The 20,542-nt window shown below is 37.0% G+C and overlaps 1 protein-coding gene across 1 annotated transcript in view; it reads right to left on the bottom strand.

Annotated features, from left to right (window-relative positions):
* The window catches only part of EIF2AK4 (eukaryotic translation initiation factor 2 alpha kinase 4), a 37,945-nt gene that overhangs the window by 15,953 nt on the left and 1,450 nt on the right, over positions 1–20,542 (bottom strand). The window contains exons 2-24 of the mRNA XM_033061906.2: positions 20,070–20,185; positions 18,818–18,920; positions 16,278–16,451; positions 15,350–15,430; positions 14,752–14,900; positions 14,361–14,476; positions 13,562–13,719; positions 12,601–13,136; positions 12,123–12,232; positions 11,424–11,581; positions 10,665–11,077; positions 9,861–9,930; positions 8,653–8,736; positions 7,339–7,461; positions 6,794–6,898; positions 6,498–6,555; positions 5,733–5,812; positions 4,737–4,838; positions 4,102–4,152; positions 2,879–3,115; positions 2,205–2,280; positions 496–617; positions 40–89 (exon numbers count right to left, since the gene is read on the bottom strand). Coding sequence (XP_032917797.1) covers positions 40–89; positions 496–617; positions 2,205–2,280; positions 2,879–3,115; positions 4,102–4,152; positions 4,737–4,838; positions 5,733–5,812; positions 6,498–6,555; positions 6,794–6,898; positions 7,339–7,461; positions 8,653–8,736; positions 9,861–9,930; positions 10,665–11,077; positions 11,424–11,581; positions 12,123–12,232; positions 12,601–13,136; positions 13,562–13,719; positions 14,361–14,476; positions 14,752–14,900; positions 15,350–15,430; positions 16,278–16,451; positions 18,818–18,920; positions 20,070–20,185 — 3,272 coding nt within the window. The remainder of the gene's footprint in view (positions 1–39; positions 90–495; positions 618–2,204; positions 2,281–2,878; positions 3,116–4,101; positions 4,153–4,736; positions 4,839–5,732; positions 5,813–6,497; positions 6,556–6,793; positions 6,899–7,338; positions 7,462–8,652; positions 8,737–9,860; positions 9,931–10,664; positions 11,078–11,423; positions 11,582–12,122; positions 12,233–12,600; positions 13,137–13,561; positions 13,720–14,360; positions 14,477–14,751; positions 14,901–15,349; positions 15,431–16,277; positions 16,452–18,817; positions 18,921–20,069; positions 20,186–20,542) is intronic.

Below are 20,542 nucleotides of genomic sequence, written 5' to 3'. Positions count from 1 at the left end.
CACGGAATCAGTGCAAAACATCATCTCTACGTCTCTTACCTTTTCAAGTTTGATATGTTATTTCTAGCTACAAATCTTGCAAAAGGAATCTGAAAAACAAAATACATGAAGATTGTTGAAACGAAACAGTCGGTCTGACTGAGCTCTGCAAATAGAGATGAATTATACTGTGTAGTTGTACTTTGCCAGGTGTAATATAATGCCTAAAACACCTGACACAGCCCAGTAATATTAATCTAACCATCCTTGCTGCTAGTTTTAAATAAAAACATTATTTTCACCTAAGTTAGACAAAACAAAAAAATAAACGCTATTTCTTCAATTTGTGGTCAAGGCTCCAGCTGCCAAGAGGAGTACAGAACTCAGGAGAACAAGTACAAACATTGAAAGATACACTACTTCAGCAGTCAAAAGAAATTTAAGCTTAAACCAAATTCCACCACAGCACCCTCCAAACCCACTGCAAGCTTTGCCTGCAGAGATGATGCTACTTACTCTGAGGTCGTAAGGAAGCATTACCAGCATGCCACTGTGATCCATGAAATATGAAGCTTCATTATGTTCATATAGTTTTTTATTTCTGGGCATTAGCAGTGGAGTATGCAGCTTGATGGCTCCTGCACAAAACCAGAAAACATTATTTTCTCTCATTTCAGAAGTAACACCTGCTTTTTACAAGTTCATGAACACCCCTGCAGGGCATAATTACGTCAATCCATTAAGTTAAAAAATATATTAAATGTCCTTAATAGACTTCCCTCTTCCATTTTTAAAGAAAGAATGTCAAAGATTATTTTATGCCTATGTTGCATGCTTCTTGGGCTCAGCAGGGAGGCCACAGAAGACAGAACTTCCAATTCCACACCCCAGCAGAATCCTTATCTTGCCCCTCATCTCCTTAAACACCATCTTTCACAAAAGCAGGCATACGAAAGAGATGAGAAACTCTGCAGTTACCAGTAGCAAGTACTGCTTTTGTCTAGAGGCATTTCCATACAAAACCAATTTTGTTCAGACATGCATCCTCTGTCCCAAAAACACACTAAAAGTGTTTGTGTTATATTTCAAAACCTCATGAACACCTTTTTTCCCCCTGGCTACATTTCACAACTATCTATCTGTATGAATCCAATCTTCATCGAAACCTTAGTATTAATAATACCACTGATTACTGAAAAATACTTTCCTGTTTTAACATTTGACTGAGAATCACTAGAGAAATTATTGAAGCTTAACTCAATTAAATTTCAACATAAATTTTTAAACGAGGAAAAAGTGTCCCAGAAAAAAATAAATTCTTCTAGCCATTACAGATGTCAGACACAATAAGGGGGAAAAAAATGCCAATCCACATTTTTTTTCCGAAAGCATGAAAACATTCCAGTCTCTAAAATGCTGACAAACACTATCCCAAATCTGTCAAGCTTTAAGGAGTGGGGGAGAGAGTAAACTCATACTTGACTTCGCATTTCTCGGTTTCTCCTCTTTTGTACTGCCAAATTTTGGTCATGCTTAATCAGATTATGATTTACTTGGAAAATGCAAAGTTTCTATTTCAAAATTCTCTTCTTTTATATATAATACTATCATAAATACCTGTAAGACAACACAATTTATAACATTTCAAGTGTGACAGTGGCTGCATAAATTTTCTTCTCAAAAAATAATTTTAAGCAAATACTATTATTAATGGATAGATTCCTGGAAAGGAAAACAAAAAACTATTAAATATCGTGGCATCGGCTTTGGCTCAGGAAGCTCCTGAACAGCAAAGCATTGCAAAGAATACATCACTGGAAGTACCACTACATGCTTGCTTTGTTTCCATGCTCTCTCTTATGCTTTTCCCATTCTGGCTGTTCAAAGAGAGGTTACTGTGCTATATGGCTGCCTGAACTCCCACTGAAGAGCTACCCTTGTATTCAGATCCAGATTTTGCATAACAGTCTCTAAAAACTCATACAGATTTTTCAGAACAACCAGGTACATTCAAAAATTAAGATTTTTCATTCTTCTTTCTGTAGAAAATGGAAACCATTCAGATTTGATGTTAGTAGCTATTACAAGAAAACATCATAAAAACTTCATATGATCAACTTGCAAACATGTTTTCTGATTTCTTTTATAGCAGTAAATCCATTCCATTCTTTCAAATCCATTCAATCACAAAAAAGGAAATTAATGGCTTTTGTAAACACACCCACCGTGTCTTTTAAATATCCGGCTGACAATCTCACATACATGCTGCTGTATCTTGGCTGCCCAAATAGAAAAACTACCCTGAAACCATCACAAATAAAAAGTACATATATAATTCATGTGTGATGAACACTCCACATAGGCAATCATTCCATGTAATATAGCTAATAAACATTCTGCTATCTTATCTCACTACAAAAAGCTGCAACACTTACAGTAATAAAAAAATAACTACAGCTATGTGAAGCATTATTGTACTGTGTTACCTTGAATTTCTTTGGATTTAGAAATATTCAAGAGCTGATAAACTAAGAAAAATCACATCAATTAGAAAGAGAAGAAAACATCCAGGGATGTTCACTTTCTGCTGACAACCATTAATTTGACAGGAATTCAGAGTGAAGAAAGTCATCATCTGGACATAAGCTTAAATCTTTATCTTTTACAATCAAACACTGGTGGTTTATTCACTGAAGAATTAACGTAAGGCTCAAATAGGAAGTGACTATTCAAACCCACACAGCAGAGACTGTAGTTTTAAATGGGAACCAATGTGAAGGTGAATCTTGAGATAATGCAATTCTCTCAGAAATGCTACAGGTTCACTCATATAAGCATATTTTTTAAAAACTCAGACAGGGAAAAGCCAAACCCACACATCCCCTGAACACCTACAAACCTTCAGCATATCACTGTCATAAGTATAGTCTATTGCTGGGGATATACGCTGTGCAAATATCTGACTCATCATAGTCCGGTAGGCCTTTCCATCCACGTTTGCTAAGGTGTGGTGCAGGACCTCATGGAGCTCAGACTCTTCCATCTGTGGTGGTGGAAGATGTTCACTTTTTAACAGCTCCACAGCTGTTGGTCGTGCTGCAGGATCATGGTTGAGGAGCCATGTAATAACCAATCTCTAAAAATTAAACCAAAATTTTACAGATTAGAAATGTTTTGTAAGTTGAAAGTATTTGCAATAAACTTGGTAGTCCTAACAATTCAACAACCAGCAATGACACTCTACAGGGGAAAAAACAGCAGAATTTGAATCTTTTGGATGGATATTATTTACTTACTAAATTATTATCTTTTACTATCATCTGAAAAAGTTTACTAAACCACACAAATTATTAGAAATTTGCCTCCTGGGATGATAAAATATGTAGTATCCCTTTCTTTTGGTGTTCCATGGTATACTAGCTCTGGGATCTTTTTATCAACAAAGTCAAGAAAAAGCAGAGTTGCATGCATGAAATCAAAGATTTCAGAGGCACAAGTATTACAGTAGGGGGAATCTTCCTGGCATGTTTCAGTGGAATGTACAAGATGGAAAAGCTTTTATGGTACCAGTAACATGCAGATTGCTATTTTACAAGCATAACACAATAGAAGTTAATACTAATGGTCAACAAAAGAGTTGATTAGCATAAGGATAAAGCCACCTAGATGGTCCAGAAAAGATTACACTGGTCTTTATCACTTCATTACTCTGCCATGGTGGCCTCCAGAACAGCTCTTGGCAGCTCTGCCAAGTTTGGAGCAGCCAATTGAGCTCATGCATCTCTTTCTGTTGTGTGACCTATTTCTTTCAAAAAGTTTAATTTTTTACTTAAACAGTTGAGCTGCCATTTCTCTGAGCATAAAAAGTCAAAATTATCCCTCAGAGCTTAAAAGATGTCAGTGAACTCTAAATTTCTTCATGACTGCTCTGAGAATTTTGTGGGTAAATGTATTTCCATGCCAACTTAGAGCACTCTTTTGAGATTTTATTTCCTTACTTTGTTCTAATACCATGAACTAAGAATTTGGCAGAGAATACTAGGCAGGGAATTAGGTGGCAAAAATAATAATCAATGTTTTCTGAGAAGGAATACCTAATAGTTAAAATATCTTCAAAACTACCTGCTTTTCATGCTTGACTTCATCAAAGTCCTTAGGAAACACAATCGCAGGCTAACAAAATAAAAAACAAAATCCACATTTGAATTTTAAGAGACAGTCCAGGTTGCTCAGATTAGTCTTATTTTTAAGTTCTACATAATAAACAGAGAAACTAAGGATTTCCATTGCTCATTTAAAAATACACAATAAAGCCCAAACAAACAAACCAACCACCCATGGCAAATTTTATTTGAAGAGCTAAAAGGAAAAATAATGCTTTGATGTTGTTTTGTACAATGAAAGTAGAACTCGTAATTACAAGCATTTACCAACTACAAATACCAGCTTATTCCTGAGAAATGCCCACCAGGCCTAAACCTAGGTATGCTAAAGAGATAATTCCTCTATCTGACATGTACAAATTAATTTCACAAACAGAACACTGGCTGATGGCAATACCATTAGAATCCACAGTGCATTAAAGGAATGTCAGTCACCAGCTCCAATTGTATTCTTCACTTTTCACGATATGTTTTACAAACCTTATTTTTAAGCACTCCCTATGGCAACATTTTTGCTATATTTTGCTTCCTTTGGCTTCTCTTAACAAACTATTTGATGCATAGAATTAGTATGTTTCGTATCTGTGTACTTACCAGCCTTAGCTGACTAAGAACAAAGATCCTTTCTGATGCAGTATTCATAGGATGGTAACACATTTCAAAGAATATTATACCTAGGCTGAACAGGTCCACTTTCTAAGGAAGAAAAAATGAAAACTTGTATGTAGTACCTATCAGTTTTCTGAAGATGAAAATAGCAGAGGAAAAACACCCCAAATGTTTAGGTTAAATTTCACAGTATATTAAAGCTGGAGAGAAGGCTGGCTTTTTTTCTGTGTGTTTTTATTATTATTTGTTTTTAAAGCTTTTCTTTAAAGAAGACACAATCCATTAAGGTTTGGCAGACTTTAAAGCCTTCTAAACTCTCAAAAATAGCCGCACTCGAGTTGTGGTCAGCAGCTTAACACTGAAGTGAGGACTGGATGCTCCTCAGGGGTCAGTACTGGGGCTGGCACTGTTTAACATCTTTGTTGGTGACATGGACAGTGGGACTGAGAGCAGCCTCAGAAAGTTTCTGCTGACATTGAGCTGCATGGTGCAGTCAACACGCTGGAGGGAAGGGATGCCATCAAAAGGGAACTTGACAGGCTGGAGAACCTCAGAAGACCAACAAGGCCAAGTGCAAGGTCCTGCACACGGGTTGGCAATCCCAAGCACAAATACAGGCTGGGCAGCAAATGGATTGAGAGCAGCCCTGAGAAGAACCTGGAGGTGTTGGCTGAGAAGACTCTCAACATGATCTATTAGTGCACTCACAGCCCAGAAAGCCAAACATCCTGTGCTGCATCAAAAGCAGTGTGACAAAGAGGTTGAGAGGGAAGTGATTCTCCCAATCTAGTCCACTCTCATAATATCCCAGGCAGAAAAACTGACTTCCCCACATCCTTCTATCCTTGGTTTCCTCTTGAAGGAATGTTTAATTCCCCTGATTAGCACAGGAGTTGACCACATGCTGTTCCACACTGAATTAATCTTTGTCAAGGAGGAATGACCCAAGTCATACCTGGTACATCTTAGATTCAATCATACCTGATTGTATGCAGATTTAGTGCTTCCTTGGACCTCTGGGCTGACATAGAGCGCAGTACCAACCATCCCTGTTAAGTTACCTACGTGGCAAAAGACGAGAGCACAAGTTTCAAGAAAGTGGGAGAGAAATGCAGTGTCCATGTCAAGAAAAACTCATTCCTGTTCTCTTCTAGGTGGGAGTGCAGTCCTTACTGAGAGAGACCCAGCTGAGAATACTGTGACAAACAGGCAGCTCTTACCCTCACATGTCGCGTATCCATGTCTATCTGTAGTAGCTAAACCCATCTATTGCTTCACAGATTTGTAGTAGGTCAGAATGCAAATGTTACAACTAAATTTCACTGGCATTACATTTGTCTTTAAACATACCATGTACTAAAGTTCCCTCCAAACACCATTTCAGACTCACAAAAACCAAACCAACCAACCAAGGACACTGAAGTATTGAAACTGTCCTGTACAGGCAAGAGTACACAAGTGCAGATGGAACAGATATACAGGTCTCTATATACCTCACCATGAAGAAAGCACTGATCTATGGCAGAAGGCTAGCAGAGGAAGCAAATTAATTCTTAGATACTAGGCAAAGCTGTCAAATTATAACATAGCTACCCAACTTGGTGGCTGGAGGGGTCCCACCCCTGTCCTTAATAAAGAGAAGTTGTACTTTCAAAGAACAAATGGAAATTCCAACAGCGTATACAAGGCCACAGAATAAAAATGGTTGCTTAAAATAATTTAGAACAAGTTGCAATGTAAACTAACCTGATGGGTCAGACACAGCAGAACCATCTGAGAGATTTTCCTCTTGTTTAGAGACCACCTGAAATTAGCATAACAGTCATTGTAAATGACATGTGAAATTCTTCTGTTGGCTGTTCTTGTCACTTGGGTTGGCAGTTCATGGTTTAATTCTAGAACTTTAGAAATTTAAAAGAAGTTTATAGCATTCTCAATATATAAACACTGTGGTCATTTAAGTTAGGTTTTCATGTTTTATTTTTCAAGTAATTACATCACCAAATTCAATGTTTTTTTCATTCACTTCAAGCTGTACTTACTGCATTTGCTGGATAGTCTGTAGCTAAACCAAAATCACCAATTTTCACATGATCATCTGAATCTAAAAAAATGTTCACAGGTTTCAAGTCTCTGTGGATCATTCCCTGTTACAGGAGGAGAATAAAGAAAACACCAACAGAATATTAAAAAATAAACACTATTTAAAACAGAAGCCTTTATAATAGACTCGAAAATCATATTACATATTTTCATTACAGTGAGAAATCTATTGCATTAAGTCACTGAAGATCAGTCTTGAAGACAGACTACAGTTCGTAGCCCAGAAGCAAGAAAACATTTTCAGTGCTACCAGATACCTGACAGAATGTTTTTAAAAGATTATCAAATTTTCATGACTAATGGGTACAATCTGAAGTGGTTCATTATAAAATTCATATTCATGACAAAATATCATAAACCCCAAGAACAGACTAATAATGGAAAGGGCAAAGAGGAAACTTGATAATAAATGCCAAAAATGGATTCAGAGAAACAGGCATAACTCAGGTATTATGTACAGGTCATAACTGTCATATTTACTAACCTTTTCATGGATGTAAGCTAACCCATCCAAAATTTCTCGGAAAAGCCTCCAAAGCCGACTGGTATCTTCATATAACCCTTGGTCAATAGTGTCCCTTAATGTGCTCTTTTCACAATACTCCATCTTCAGTTGTGCAGACACAGGGGACAGAGGGAAGAAAGAACAGTTTTGTTAAGAAAGGAGACTATCAAAAACTTGTATCTGTACACGTATTACTGCCTGGGCTCAGGAGCAAATAGTATCACCAAAAAATTCAGCTATTTGGAATTCTCCTGAGAGCAGCCTTTCAGCTACAAACATGCATTCACTTCTGGGTCCTGCCTCATTTTCTGGGACAATGGTATGAACCTGCAGAGTTGGATATTCTCTAACATAAACGTTAACAACAAGTGAAACCAGCCAAGTCACAATGTATGACAAAGCCAAACCACAAAGAATCTCTGGCTTTATTGCACTTAGTGTCTTAGCTGCTTTTATTATGAATATACACAACATATACAACAAGTTATTAAAATCTAATTCCATCTACTTGTAACTTCCTTCCAGACAAGCTCTAGCATTAAGCGCATTATAAAAAATTGCACATCACCACAGAATAGTTAGCTATGACATATAGCTATAAATAGTTTCTGGGAGAAGTGACTAACTCCTAACACAAAGGAGGTGTCAGTAGAATGGCCTGAAGCTGCAACCCTGCAGGAGTTTCATTGTGTACCTACTGTTAGAGCCATATAATGGCTTTACAGATTACTGATTTCTATTAAAATAAAGTGCATACACAACACTGAAGACAATGAGGAAGTTTTTGCATCTGTGGAACACAACTTTCTCTCTGGAATATAGCACAGTAGACTTCAACTCCACACTGGGAATTAACACCATAACCAAACTGAGGAACACCAGCTACAGTGTTGGGGATTGGGATGGATATTCTTAACAAACAAGCACAAGGTAAAAGAATGCTTTGAAAGCCATGGACTCAAAGGCTGGCCAGTTGAGTTGTTCTATGGTTAGATCAGAAATTGCCAGTTTTTACTTGTACATGAGCAACAAAAGTTATCCTGTTATGCACTACAAAAACTTTGTTCTCTCCAGGCACAAATATAGGTCCTAAAGGCATAAAAAAACCACGTGCACTGCACAGTGCCTTCCACCAGCCAAGCCCTCAGAAAACCAGTCTATTACAAAAACAGCACTGAACTTACTCATTTGCATTTTCAAAGGTCATTACTTTTCTCAAGAAAACTACCAACTAGTCTCTGCAGACTGAAATAAACAGTATCCTTTTATGTGAACAGACGAGCACATTTGTACCTGAATGTACAGAAAATGCACTGCCTGAACGACTGGTGTCCTGTCTTCTCCTCCATGGCTGTCCTTGTCATTGCCTTCTTCATTCTTTATCACAATAAAAGTAATAGAATAGTTAGCTACAGGAAGCTGTGTAGAATTTATTATACATATTTTTTTTTAAATGGTTGGAATACATTGATGAGAACTCAGCTTCTATGGACAGGTTTGAAAAATAACAAAATAATACAATTACATTTTTGTATTACTACCGCATCTAAATAAACTAGAAAAACAAGTGTGACAAACTCTGAAAGTGAAAATGAGCAGCATTTGGCCATCATTAGACAGTGAAGAAAAAGAATTCTGGAAGAACTGGATGAATCCCAAATCTGAGCTGTGTCATATTAAAAAAGATAAAAAGATAAGATTTGAAACTAGGAGATAGGAAGCTTGCTTGATAAATAATGCAACCCTGCACCCTCAACCAACAGTTTTGGTATGGTGTGTATATATATATATGCATATGTATGATGAGAAAAGAATGCACTGCCATATTATGAAATTACATACTGGTAACTTTTTCATGCCAATGTACATTGTAAAAGAAAGAGGAAGGAGATGCAGCTTTAAATAGAAGCATGTTACAGATTACCAGGACTGGCAATGACATACTGCAGATGCTGTGGAAGTGTCTGCATTAGCTTTCTAGTGATACAGTGCACTGACTGTCCACAGCAAGAGCTGTGATACAATCTTAAAATCAACTGAAACCTCAGTCATTAAACGACTTCCCCTCTCTTTCAGACTGCTAGCAATATGTATTTTGTCTGCTTTAAAAAGTATCTATGAACAGGTAAATTGGTTAAAAGCATCTAAAAGCAGAACAGAATTTCAACTTTTAGAGGTATAAGACCATGCAATCCACATGGCTAACTGTTAAATCATAAGCACAGTGAAATGTTGAACTAGCAATAACCTGAATCATGACTAAAGAAACCCTCCTATTAAGCTCAATAAACACTTCAGGAAACAGAATCCAGATTAGCCGCATCAGATTGATTTCTATGGGATGCAGCTCACAATGGCACAACACTTACTGTAAAAGACATACAAGGTTATGCTTCTGTACTTACAGCAGAAGTGAAATAAACCTTCCCAACTGATCTGTTCACTTGTCAAAGAGTATTTTATTATATTTTCATTTTCACTAACTTTATCTTTACACTTACTGGAGAATGACCTTTACTATTTTCATCTTCGTTATCAAAAATTATTTCGCTTTCAGAATCTGTGGTTGGCCTGTTAAAAAAAAGATAAAACAAAAACAGAAAAAAAAAAAATCTCAAAAGTTCTACATACTAAGAAATATTTACCAAAGAATTTGAAAATTATTTTTTGGAGGGGGATCTAAGCTTCTGCTGAAGACTTTCTATATGCTTTAAAAAAAGGCAAAACAAAACAATACCCACTTCCTTTGACAGTCCAGTTCCAAAAGGGAAGGTATATATTTGCCATCAGTAAAATTTAATCGCTGTATCCAATAAGGAAAACTGAGATAAGTCTATTTACTTCCTTATACAAAAAATCACTGTGAGTGAGAGAACTGTACCATACACAGAAGAAGGTATGGAATATGCTAATAAAAACCAAAATAAAAATGGGCAAGTTTGATATTTTTCAAGATTGTAATGTTTCTGTTATTCTTTATTAAAAAACTTTATTTTCAAGGCTGGAAAAGACAGTCAAACATAAGGTAAGCAGTCATGCATTCTGGTAGAAATAAGCAGATTCCAGAAGCCTACACCAAAAAATTTTCCACACAGATTGACTATTCTTAGCTAGAAAATTTCCTCCTCCTGGCTATCTGACTGCCAGTAAACACACTGGCTTTGAACAAGGGGACAGAATAAAAATGCAGTGAACTGCTTCTGACAGAAGAAAGAAGAAAGACAAGACACAAACTTGTCTTTAGATTTTAGGAAAAACTAACTCTGCTCGTGCTCCCTACAGTGCCAATACAGAAGCCTACTTACAAAATTGAATGTGAGAACACGCCATCACCATCGTCGTCGTCATCACTGGACTCCTGATCAGCTCCACTGAATTTGTTGCTGGAGGATCTTTCACATGAAGTACTCCACTCAACTGAACTTGTCAAACATGGAGGAGGAGCATTAGTCTCCACATCACTTGTCTCCTCACTGGAAAGGATGAAGAGACCAGCTTTGGGGGGCATTCTTCTCTCTTCAGTCGTTTCCGATGTTGACACAGTGGGAACAGGACTTTCATGTTTTTCTATCCAAGCATTGTAATACCTCACAATGTTCTCATGGTTCAAGCGGGAAAGTAACGTTACTTCCCCCTTAATCCTGCGAAATTGCTTGCTGGTAGGGTTTATGCGGATACGTTTCACAGCATAATAGCAACCATCAAGCTTATTTCTCACCTGCAAAATCCAAATTAATCTAAAGTCAAATGCTTACAAATGCCTTACTAAGTAGAGCCAGAAGAAACAGAAATTTCACAAAACAGGAAGTCTTTCTTTCACCTGGAAAACTACTACAATTCAAATGCAAGGTTCCTCACACTGACAGGCTTCTCCCCAGTCTCCCAGCAACCTCTTGCAAGAAACTTTCCAGACTATTCAATTCCAGATAAAAACCTCAATAGGCACAACACACTAGCAGACAGTAAATAAAACCATGTAAACATCAAATTAATTGCTTTGCTTCAGAGAAAACAAGCATATCCCTAAAAAGGTTTCCACAGAGGAAACAATTTTTACACCATACCTTGATGACTGCTCCAAAAGCCCCTTTACCAAGTAATTTTAGCTCTTCAAACTCATTATAGTATCGTGAAAATTGTCTCTGTGTTTCTGTGAAGAATGAAGCACTGGATATCTGACTGCTGGGTACAACTGTCTCCATACAATCTATACCTGCTGAATCTGCAATGAAGACAAAGTTACCATGATTGGTAATATGGGGATAAAGACTGTCAAATAAGGAGCAAGAAGGAGACAAAACCTAAATAACTTCAAGTGCAACTAAACCCTAAAATACGGAACTGCTCTGCTGTGTGAAGTTCTAGGACAAACATAAATCTTAATACAGTTTCAAATTACTAACATGAATTATACTAGACAAAAGAATGATCTTAACAAGAACGTAAGAAATAAAGAAGTCTCATTGGAACACCATCTTCCAAGGACAAAGTTAAGTCTGTCTATATTTACACCATGCAGGAGGTAAATGAGTTTACAGGTTTCTTTAAAGCTGCTTTATGAGCTGCTTCTACAGAAGGAAAAACAGCAGTCAGTCCACCCCAGCCAGTCTTGGACAGAGAAGTTAAAGATCACACTGAATTTTAAGTTCGTTAATGTAACACACTTGTGCAGTCTGGTGAAGCTGTAGCACAGCTCAGTTTTTCTTACTGCAGGCATGCAGTTCACTTACTTAGCAGAACACAGGACGAACCAAGTTCCTTACCATCTAGATTTTCTTCAGCTACAGGTATTTTTATCCGTGGAATGTTTATAAAACTATGTTGTAGCAACTGCTGAGGAGTCCATCTTTCTTTATCTTCCAAGCAAACACACCTGTTAGCAAACCACAGAGAGAACTATTTCATGTTTGACATAAATGTTGGAAGAGTTCTTATTATAATTAAGAAAATATTACCTACATCATTCAGATGGGAATCAGAAGCAAAGACAGACTAAATGTTTTATCCAGTGATATACAGGTGATGCCGGAGTAGAGAAAGAGAGAGCACCAAATTGCCTCTCCCAAATCCCAGATTAGCAGCCTGAGTTATGAAATCAACCTCTTCTATAAAAACTACAATTAGAAACACAGGAGGACTTATCTATTCTTTAAAAAATTGTTAAAATCTTAAAAAACAAACCAACAAAAAACCAAAAAGGAGAATCAAAGACAAAAACATACAGGAATGTGACAAACATACTTCTCTAGAAAGTCTTGAAAGTCAGCAGGTAAATTGGTAGGAACAGCAACTGGGAACTCCTTGGTTACTTGGCCTTGGCTGAGAGAAAGCAGAAGCAAGCCCAGACACCATACATCTCCTTTTTTTCCGGGTTTGTTGGGAAGACCATCCTCACTAAAACGAACCTTGGTTTGCTCAAAAACATCAGCTTTGCAGATGTCAGCTAAGCGCTTGGAAATGCTGTAGTCTGTGACCTTGACGTTTCCTTCAGCATCTACCAGGACACTGGAAGCACACAGGACCTTGTGCACTACTGAATTGTTGTGCAAGTAGTCGAGAGCTGACAAGATCTGGATCACGTAATGGCGCAACTGCTCAACTGGAACTGGAGTCTTTTTGTTTAAGTATGTAGAAAGGCTGCAACCACTTATGTGCTCCACTAAAATATCCACCACAATTGAGTCATCCCGTTCTTTGAGGTTCATGCATTTGTAATGCACTATGTTTGGGTGACTCAGTTTCGTCAATGAGCTGAACTCTGTTTCTGTTCCCTGAAGCTGGTAGAGAAGCACAACATAACATGAATTTTGGCATATCTTGGAACACACTGCTAATAAAATATGCAAACAAAATACTTATAAAACATATGACTTCCTCATACTTTTCTAAAAAGGAAGTATTGTGCACAGGAGAAAGTACAGCTTTGATTTCTAACAGGTAAGCTTGACTCCCTCTTCAGAATTTCAGTATTTTAATATTTTATTTATGCATACTTGCAAACACACCCTCCTGCATTTGTACGATTGTAAAGGAGCTCCTGAAAACCCCAATACACTCATCTTCCTTCACAGACATACTCTACAAGATTAGCATTTTCAAGTACATTACTAGCCTCTCAAGTTTAATACAAACTAGCAGTATAAAGAATAGCACTGAACCTCGTCTAATCCTTATTAAGCCACATGCAAAATATAAGCATTACCTGTTTCTTAGACTTCTCAATTTTTTCTATTTCATGAGTTGTAAGAAACCTTCCCATCTTTTTTTGCCAGTGCAGAACCCACTCATATATTAGAACAAAGTCCCCACTGTGAATTTCCAAGGCATTGTAGACAGATTTACCAAGCTGTTCATCCTTGCCTATACACAAAGGGAGAGAAGAGGAACATGGCTTCTTTTGTTTCTAAGGATTTGACAAAAGCTGCTGCAAATGCTAAATAAATACCAGTAAGCCTGTTTCCTAAAGTCAGAAACATAAACCTACTGACAACGTATCTATTTTGTACATCTGGAAAATATCAAGCTTGATGAGAGACTGAATGCTATGTAACAATATTCAAATGAAAGCAATTGCATATTGACAAAAAAACTGCTGCACATTTTGAAGAATTTCAATTTTTTAATAAATGAACAACTTTCCTCCTTAGCAAATGCCAAGCTCTACACACAGGAATATTTTATTATATAATTGTGTTACTTTCTTGAGAGACATTAAGGCTGTTCATCCATCCATTGAGGAAGTGCTATGTTGAAAACAAACAGTGAAAACATTTGATGGTCTGTGCACATGGGAGCTCCATGGAGGTCTTCCAGCTCAAAGTTTCCTATCATGTCCTGTATTAGTAGTTTTGCTAAACCTGCTGCTTTTATGCCACTGCTATCAGCAGCAAGGGCAGGAGATTAAGTATGCATTTGCATCCCTGTGCTTACCAATAGTTTGACATGTTACTGAAAGCATCCCAAACCCCAGCATTTCAAGTTGCAATTGTAATTTTGCTTACCTAGACATTTTCCTTTATGGACAGTAAGCTGTCCAGCGCCACTTGTGCTGAAGTTCAGAACTTCGTGATTTCCAGGGGACTCTTCATTATTACTAACAGAAAGCTGGCGTTCTCGTCTGCAATGTGAAGAGAATATTTTTCTTCAACTCAGAAAGATAGCATATTTAAAGTCAGGAGTTGAATACAAACCTTAAAAATTGGAAAGTTCCCAAGTTACCCACAGCACGTGGCTTAATTAAACCATGACAAATGAAGGTAGGGGGAAGGTGGCAGGGAAGAGACCAAAATGAACAGGACAGTAACATGGCACGCTATTCTTTTGCCTGTAATCTAATGTTTGCAACCAAATCAAACAATCAATCTAGAAGAATCCACATGCAAACTGACATACTTTGAACGTCCAGTTGAATTTGGTCGGTGTTTATTATTCACTCCATGTTCCAAACAGCTCCCATTTAAGCGTGAAGCAACTCCATGCCCTGCAGTATCTCTCTTGTGAGAATCTTCTTGATTTGTCAGAGCAGCTATTTCCAAACGTTCCTATAGATCAAGAAAAACACCAAGTAAGTACAGAAGCCACTCCTACTATCAAAATATGCAAGAACTTAGTTATTAATCTATGAAGTCATGCAGATCACAGAAGAAATATGTTTCCATAATAAACGTACATGAGGCCAAAGAAAAAGTGCTGAGACTTCAGAAAGTACATTTTGGCACTGTCAATGGCAAGAACGTAAAGAAACTGGAAACATTAATGTATCAGCTTTTTTTCTAGGTCTGTTTGCAAATATTCACCTTGGCACACTCAAGGTGCCAGTATATTCCAGAAATAAATCCCAGAAATAATCAAGAACCCATTTTAATTTAGATCTACTAGAAGCTCTGAATAAGAAACATGTCCAAGAAAATCTCAAATTTTCACAAGTACTGTTACAGTACTGGGGAAAATTTACTGCAATTTTTTTTGCACACCTGCTTAGAAAGAATACCTGTTTGGCAATCTCCTTCTTTTTTCTTTCTTCCCTTTTCTCTTCCTCCCTTCTCTGAATCTCATTAAGGATTTCACGTTGCTGAAACAAATTTCAGAGATGTTGTTAGAGATGCAACAGCACATGCAAGGCAACTGCTACAATCTTACCCTGATTTAAAAGTAATAAAGTTATGATGCTGATTTTTTGGAAGCGTTGAAGGAGGACTTAGAGGTTGTCACAAGAATTAAAAAAGAGAAGTCAAATCAGCTCTCCTGAAGAAGTTCACAGCATCAATTGTATGACATAGGAGAATAGAATTGTAAATTACTTCTACTGCCAGATGCAACAATAAATTTTCACATACACAAAAACACCCCCAAAAAACCAGGGCAATAAATCCAAATAATCTTTTAACAACCAGAGCTTTTCTATCTGTATTTCCCACAGAGTGGAGACGTCATGCTACTTAGCCCCTATGAGTCTCGGATGAAGCCCCTCATTTCTAGTGAAGGATGTTGGTGGTCTGACATCTCTTTAGATTAAATTTGTTTCTCACTAGAGATGCCTGTCACAGTAAATGTTCCAGTCTCCCTAAGAGTGAAAGCAGGTAAGATTACCTGTCTGCCTGGCTAACACTTCCTAGTTTAAGATGGAATGCACTTAACATGTAAATTTCCTTATACTTTTGTATAAGGTCCTCTTGATAAGTGATTTTTATAGGATCAGGAATCAACATTTAGGTTTGTTTCAGGTATAAATATTTCCCTGGGTTAAAACCACATCATTAAAGTAATACAATTACAGCAGCAGATAGTTCGCACAATACATATTGATCAACTCACACTGGCAGCTTAATAAATCACTAAAACTCACCATTATGCAGAGTGATTTTAAAATCATGATTATGTTAAGAATATATGGTTATTCATACTTTGATTTCTCTTACCTCCTGCTCCTCTCTTCTCTTAGCTTCTTGTGCCCTACGCAATTCCTCCTGAGCCAATCTTTCCCGTTCTTTCTGATGATTTTTTAGCATTTCTTCGTGAAAAGACTTAGAAGGTGGTTTATTGTACTCACTGAGAAATGACTGTACATAGTCAGCAAGTTCAAATATCATCACCTGAAAGCAAATAAGTATGAATGACATGCAGAGTCAAACAACAGCCAAATGATACCCACCCCAAAAAGCAACACAGCTGAAACATGACTGCCAATTTTGTTATTTATCAGGTAGAATTTATCATACTTCACTATTTTTTGTCAGAACTATTTATTAATAAATTGTAACAGGAAAAATCCCTGACCACAGTAGCAAAGATGGCAAAAATTACTGAAAGACAGACAACCTAAGCTATCTTATTTTTCTAACAGAAAAGTGAAATTAAAGAAATCATTTTCTCATCTTCTTTCAGACATAATCTTTCCACTCCCATAGACATGGGTTTATGACATATGAGCTACAACAAAACAAATCCTTTGCACTTAACTGTTACTGCATCTACTGCTATGAAATAGTTATTATTTCACTGCTAACCACAAATCCAACCCTTTCTCTGCAAAGTAGTCTCCCAGTTAGAACTGTAAAGTCACATAAGGCATTCCATATTCATATAACCACAACCATTAACATAAGAACTGCACTGAAAACTGCTCAGCTGAATTCTGCTACGTGGTTTGCCAGGTTGGAATCAATTTTCAGTTACTGTTTACTTGAACTGTGTATGTACTGATGATCTATTGACCTGCCAGGGCTTAAGCTTTCAGCAGTCTAGTAGCATCCCCTTATTAACTGAAGCAATCCACAATGCTAAGAGACCTTTTAGCTCTAAAATTAAAGAATAGTACAGGACAAAGGTGGAGTCAGCAGCACCACTGAGCAGGATTTGCATGTACTGGTGGGAGATCAGCCAAATTAAATTTTACCATCTGCCTGTAAGAGGGCATTATTGAGACAACTCAATAATTAAACAAACACTGACACTTTACTGTTCAGATTGAACAGGTGGTTGAGGTATTGTAAAACTTTTTATATCACAGAATACAATTTAGTAAGGAATACCTGTCAAGGCAGAGGTAAAGTTATCTCCCTTTTGCTGCAGATAAAGTAATTCAGGAGAGCATTGCATATGCCATTCATACAAAATGTGTGCCATACATGTAACCCACAAGCACACCTACACATTGCTGGAGCAAGTATGACTCTCTCTTTGGAAAATCAACATTAGGACAATGTATGACATATTTTTATGCTCTTTCAACGAGACCAGAAATCAAACTGGGGCTTGAAAGCCCTACAGGCTAATAATTATTGTGGTCAGTTGTGAGCAGACCAAGTACATATTGCATGGTTTTGTGGTTGCTTAGAGAATTTAACCCTTGTACTTCCTATAAATTGTCTGTAGCACTGTCATTAGAAAAAACCAAACAACAAACTCCACCCCTTAAATTCCAGAATACATTATTAAACTGCTAATTTCAAAAGATATTGAAAAAATTGAGGAAATTCTTTGTTATTGAACAGAACGTATCTGGCTAAAATAGTTACTTTGAAAGTATCTGCAGAAAAATTGGCAATCAAAATACAAGTATAGTATTCAAATGGAAAAAAGGCTTGATGTGAAAGGAATGAATGATAGAGAGCTCTTGCTAAATGTGTAAAGTTGACAGGCTTCAGAAACTGAAAGCAAAATATGACATGCCATTTCAGCCTATTATAATGTGCCCAGCTGTGTTCACCTGCAATACTTCCAAGTAGAAATAAGAAACATGCCAAAACCCCTGCTTTAACCAAGAATTCTTTGTTTGCTTGTAATTCTTTGAATCATTTCAGTCCTCAATAAAAACAAAAAGGCAACATTAATACTAAACATACCCAAGGATGCATAAAATCCCTTAAAATAGATAAAAGTCTAAGCTTCCTATGTTCCTCCATCTTTCCCTTTTTACCCAGTTCCAGGAAAACTCAAGTATCACTACATCTAGACACAGAAAAAAAAAAGGCACAGTGGCATGGAGTGACTGTGCTATGAAGTGCTGAGCTGGTGGTGGAACAGAGGTCTCTTGTTCTTCAGTTCAGAGTTAAGTGTACAAGATCACATGGAAAAACTCCCCAGGTAAGCACTGTTTGCTTAAACAGATATGGCCTCTTACGATATTCAGATCAACCCGAAAAGTGTAGAAAGCTCTCAGTTTTACAGTTAGAATTGCTTTCCATACTGCCAAATAACTCAGAACTTTTAAACCTAATAATGTGAACCTTAAAATTGGAATAAAACTCACAGTATTTATACATGCACTGGATTTTGACAGCATCCATAGTCTGAACTTTCATTAATCAGAAATATTCCTAAAACAGACAGTCCCTCATTCCTTAAAAGCAATGCAACTTACACTTCCTAAGTGGATGTATTCCACCATATTATACAATACATATTTAGAATTATTTGGGTCCAGAGTATATTTCTCAAGGAAGTGAAAAGCTCTTACCTCTCCACAGCGCTGTTTTGCCAGTTCAGCTAGTCTGGATTTTAGTTCATTTATTTTTTCATTTGACAAGCCTTTTGAATTTTTTAGTTGTATTTCAGGAACTCTGAGGGACAGAACAAACATAATAAAGTCCTTATTAGAAAAATTGAATGCAAAAAGCAACAGATTGTTGATAAAAACAGTGTGAGGGAAAAGAATGGAGTTCACAGTCACTTGGCAATTAGTCAATGCTCAAGTTAGCAGTATACAAATATTACATATACAGGATCAAGTCAGAAATACTGTATTATATTCTCTACCAGCAAATTTTCCAGTTGCAGATTGCCTGTCAGTAACACTTAACAGCAGAACTACCAAAGAACCCTGAGGCCTCTAATAATTCTGCTTTTAGCCATTAACTTACTGAACAAACCATCCAAAACATTACTAACATAACATTTAGATGTTTAATATTTATCCCCACCATACAGACGACACAAACCCCAAGAAACAAATGCAATAAATAAATATCAGTCAGATTTTAAAAATATTTAAAATAAAGTAAACAAACAAAATGTTTGCAGATGTGCTATTTTAAACTAAAACAACAACAAAAAAAGAGTAGCTGTTCCATTCTTGTTATAGGGTATAGGATATAACTGAACTATCACTTAGTAAGGAATAGCATTTTCCTTCTACAGCTGTGCCACAGCAAAAATGGATGGACTGAAGAGAGTTATGTTTTGGACTATCAATGGTACAAGGACTGAACAAAATAGGGCACAGAGCAACACTTAACCCAGAAATCACCTGCCAACACAAAATGCTGGCATAGGCTGGTCACCTGCAACTCTTTCAACACTGTCTGTGGAGAACTCTTGCAAAGGCTAATCCAACAGAAAACAGAACAACAGATGGCTTTAAATGAAAAGGAGACTCAGTCTGTCTCAGGTGAAAGAGTCAGGAGTTCAAGAAGTTTAACAAGGGCACTAAGATGGTGGCAGGTACACCTGTGTTTCTGTAGCTCCAAGTTACAGACTGAGGCCACAGCTTTGCACTGACAAACTCATCCCTATCGGCCTCCATTGCACAAAGACTAAATCCAACTCAAGTGCCAAAGTTCACAGATGCACATTATAAAATACCCCAGGCTTAATAAACACCGACATGCAGAAAGCAAGACTAAGAGTGATGAATAAAACTGTGTGTCTTTTCAAGTTACACTTCACTATGGAAAGGAGAGAAAAAAGGTTATATTTTAATGGTCACTTACGTATCAGGGTAAGTGTGTGAACACCTGACCCGCAGGTCAACTTTGGCGTACACTTCATTAGCACCAGTCAATCCCTGAGGACGCAGAACTAAATTAATTTCAGGAGGCTGTCGCACCTAAAATGGAACCCAAAACTTCTGACTGAAAAGGGTTGTTTGGTTTTGCTTTAATGAAAACACACAACTCTCAATCTATATTATAGTAGAATGCAGCTTAGACAATCCAAACCACAAAAATATACATTAATGTGTTGACATTGCTCGATAGATCCACCGATTACCATGGTTTATCCAGTATATTTTTACAACTTCTTCAGATAGGTGTAGTTACAGTCATCATAAAGATGATTCAGACTGAGCAAAAATGAGGTTTTATAATAAAACTTCTGTATTCTGCTTACAGCAAGCTAACAATCAGAAAAAAAATTAAATAAACTTAACACAGGTTATTTATAGCACAAATTAAAGCATTCA

The sequence above is a fragment of the Catharus ustulatus genome, chromosome 6, assembly GCF_009819885.2.
Source record: "Catharus ustulatus isolate bCatUst1 chromosome 6, bCatUst1.pri.v2, whole genome shotgun sequence".
Lineage (NCBI taxonomy): Eukaryota > Metazoa > Chordata > Aves > Passeriformes > Turdidae > Catharus > Catharus ustulatus.
The sequence above is the reverse complement of the archived record's forward strand: the minus strand, read 5'-3'. Positions and strand labels throughout refer to the sequence as shown.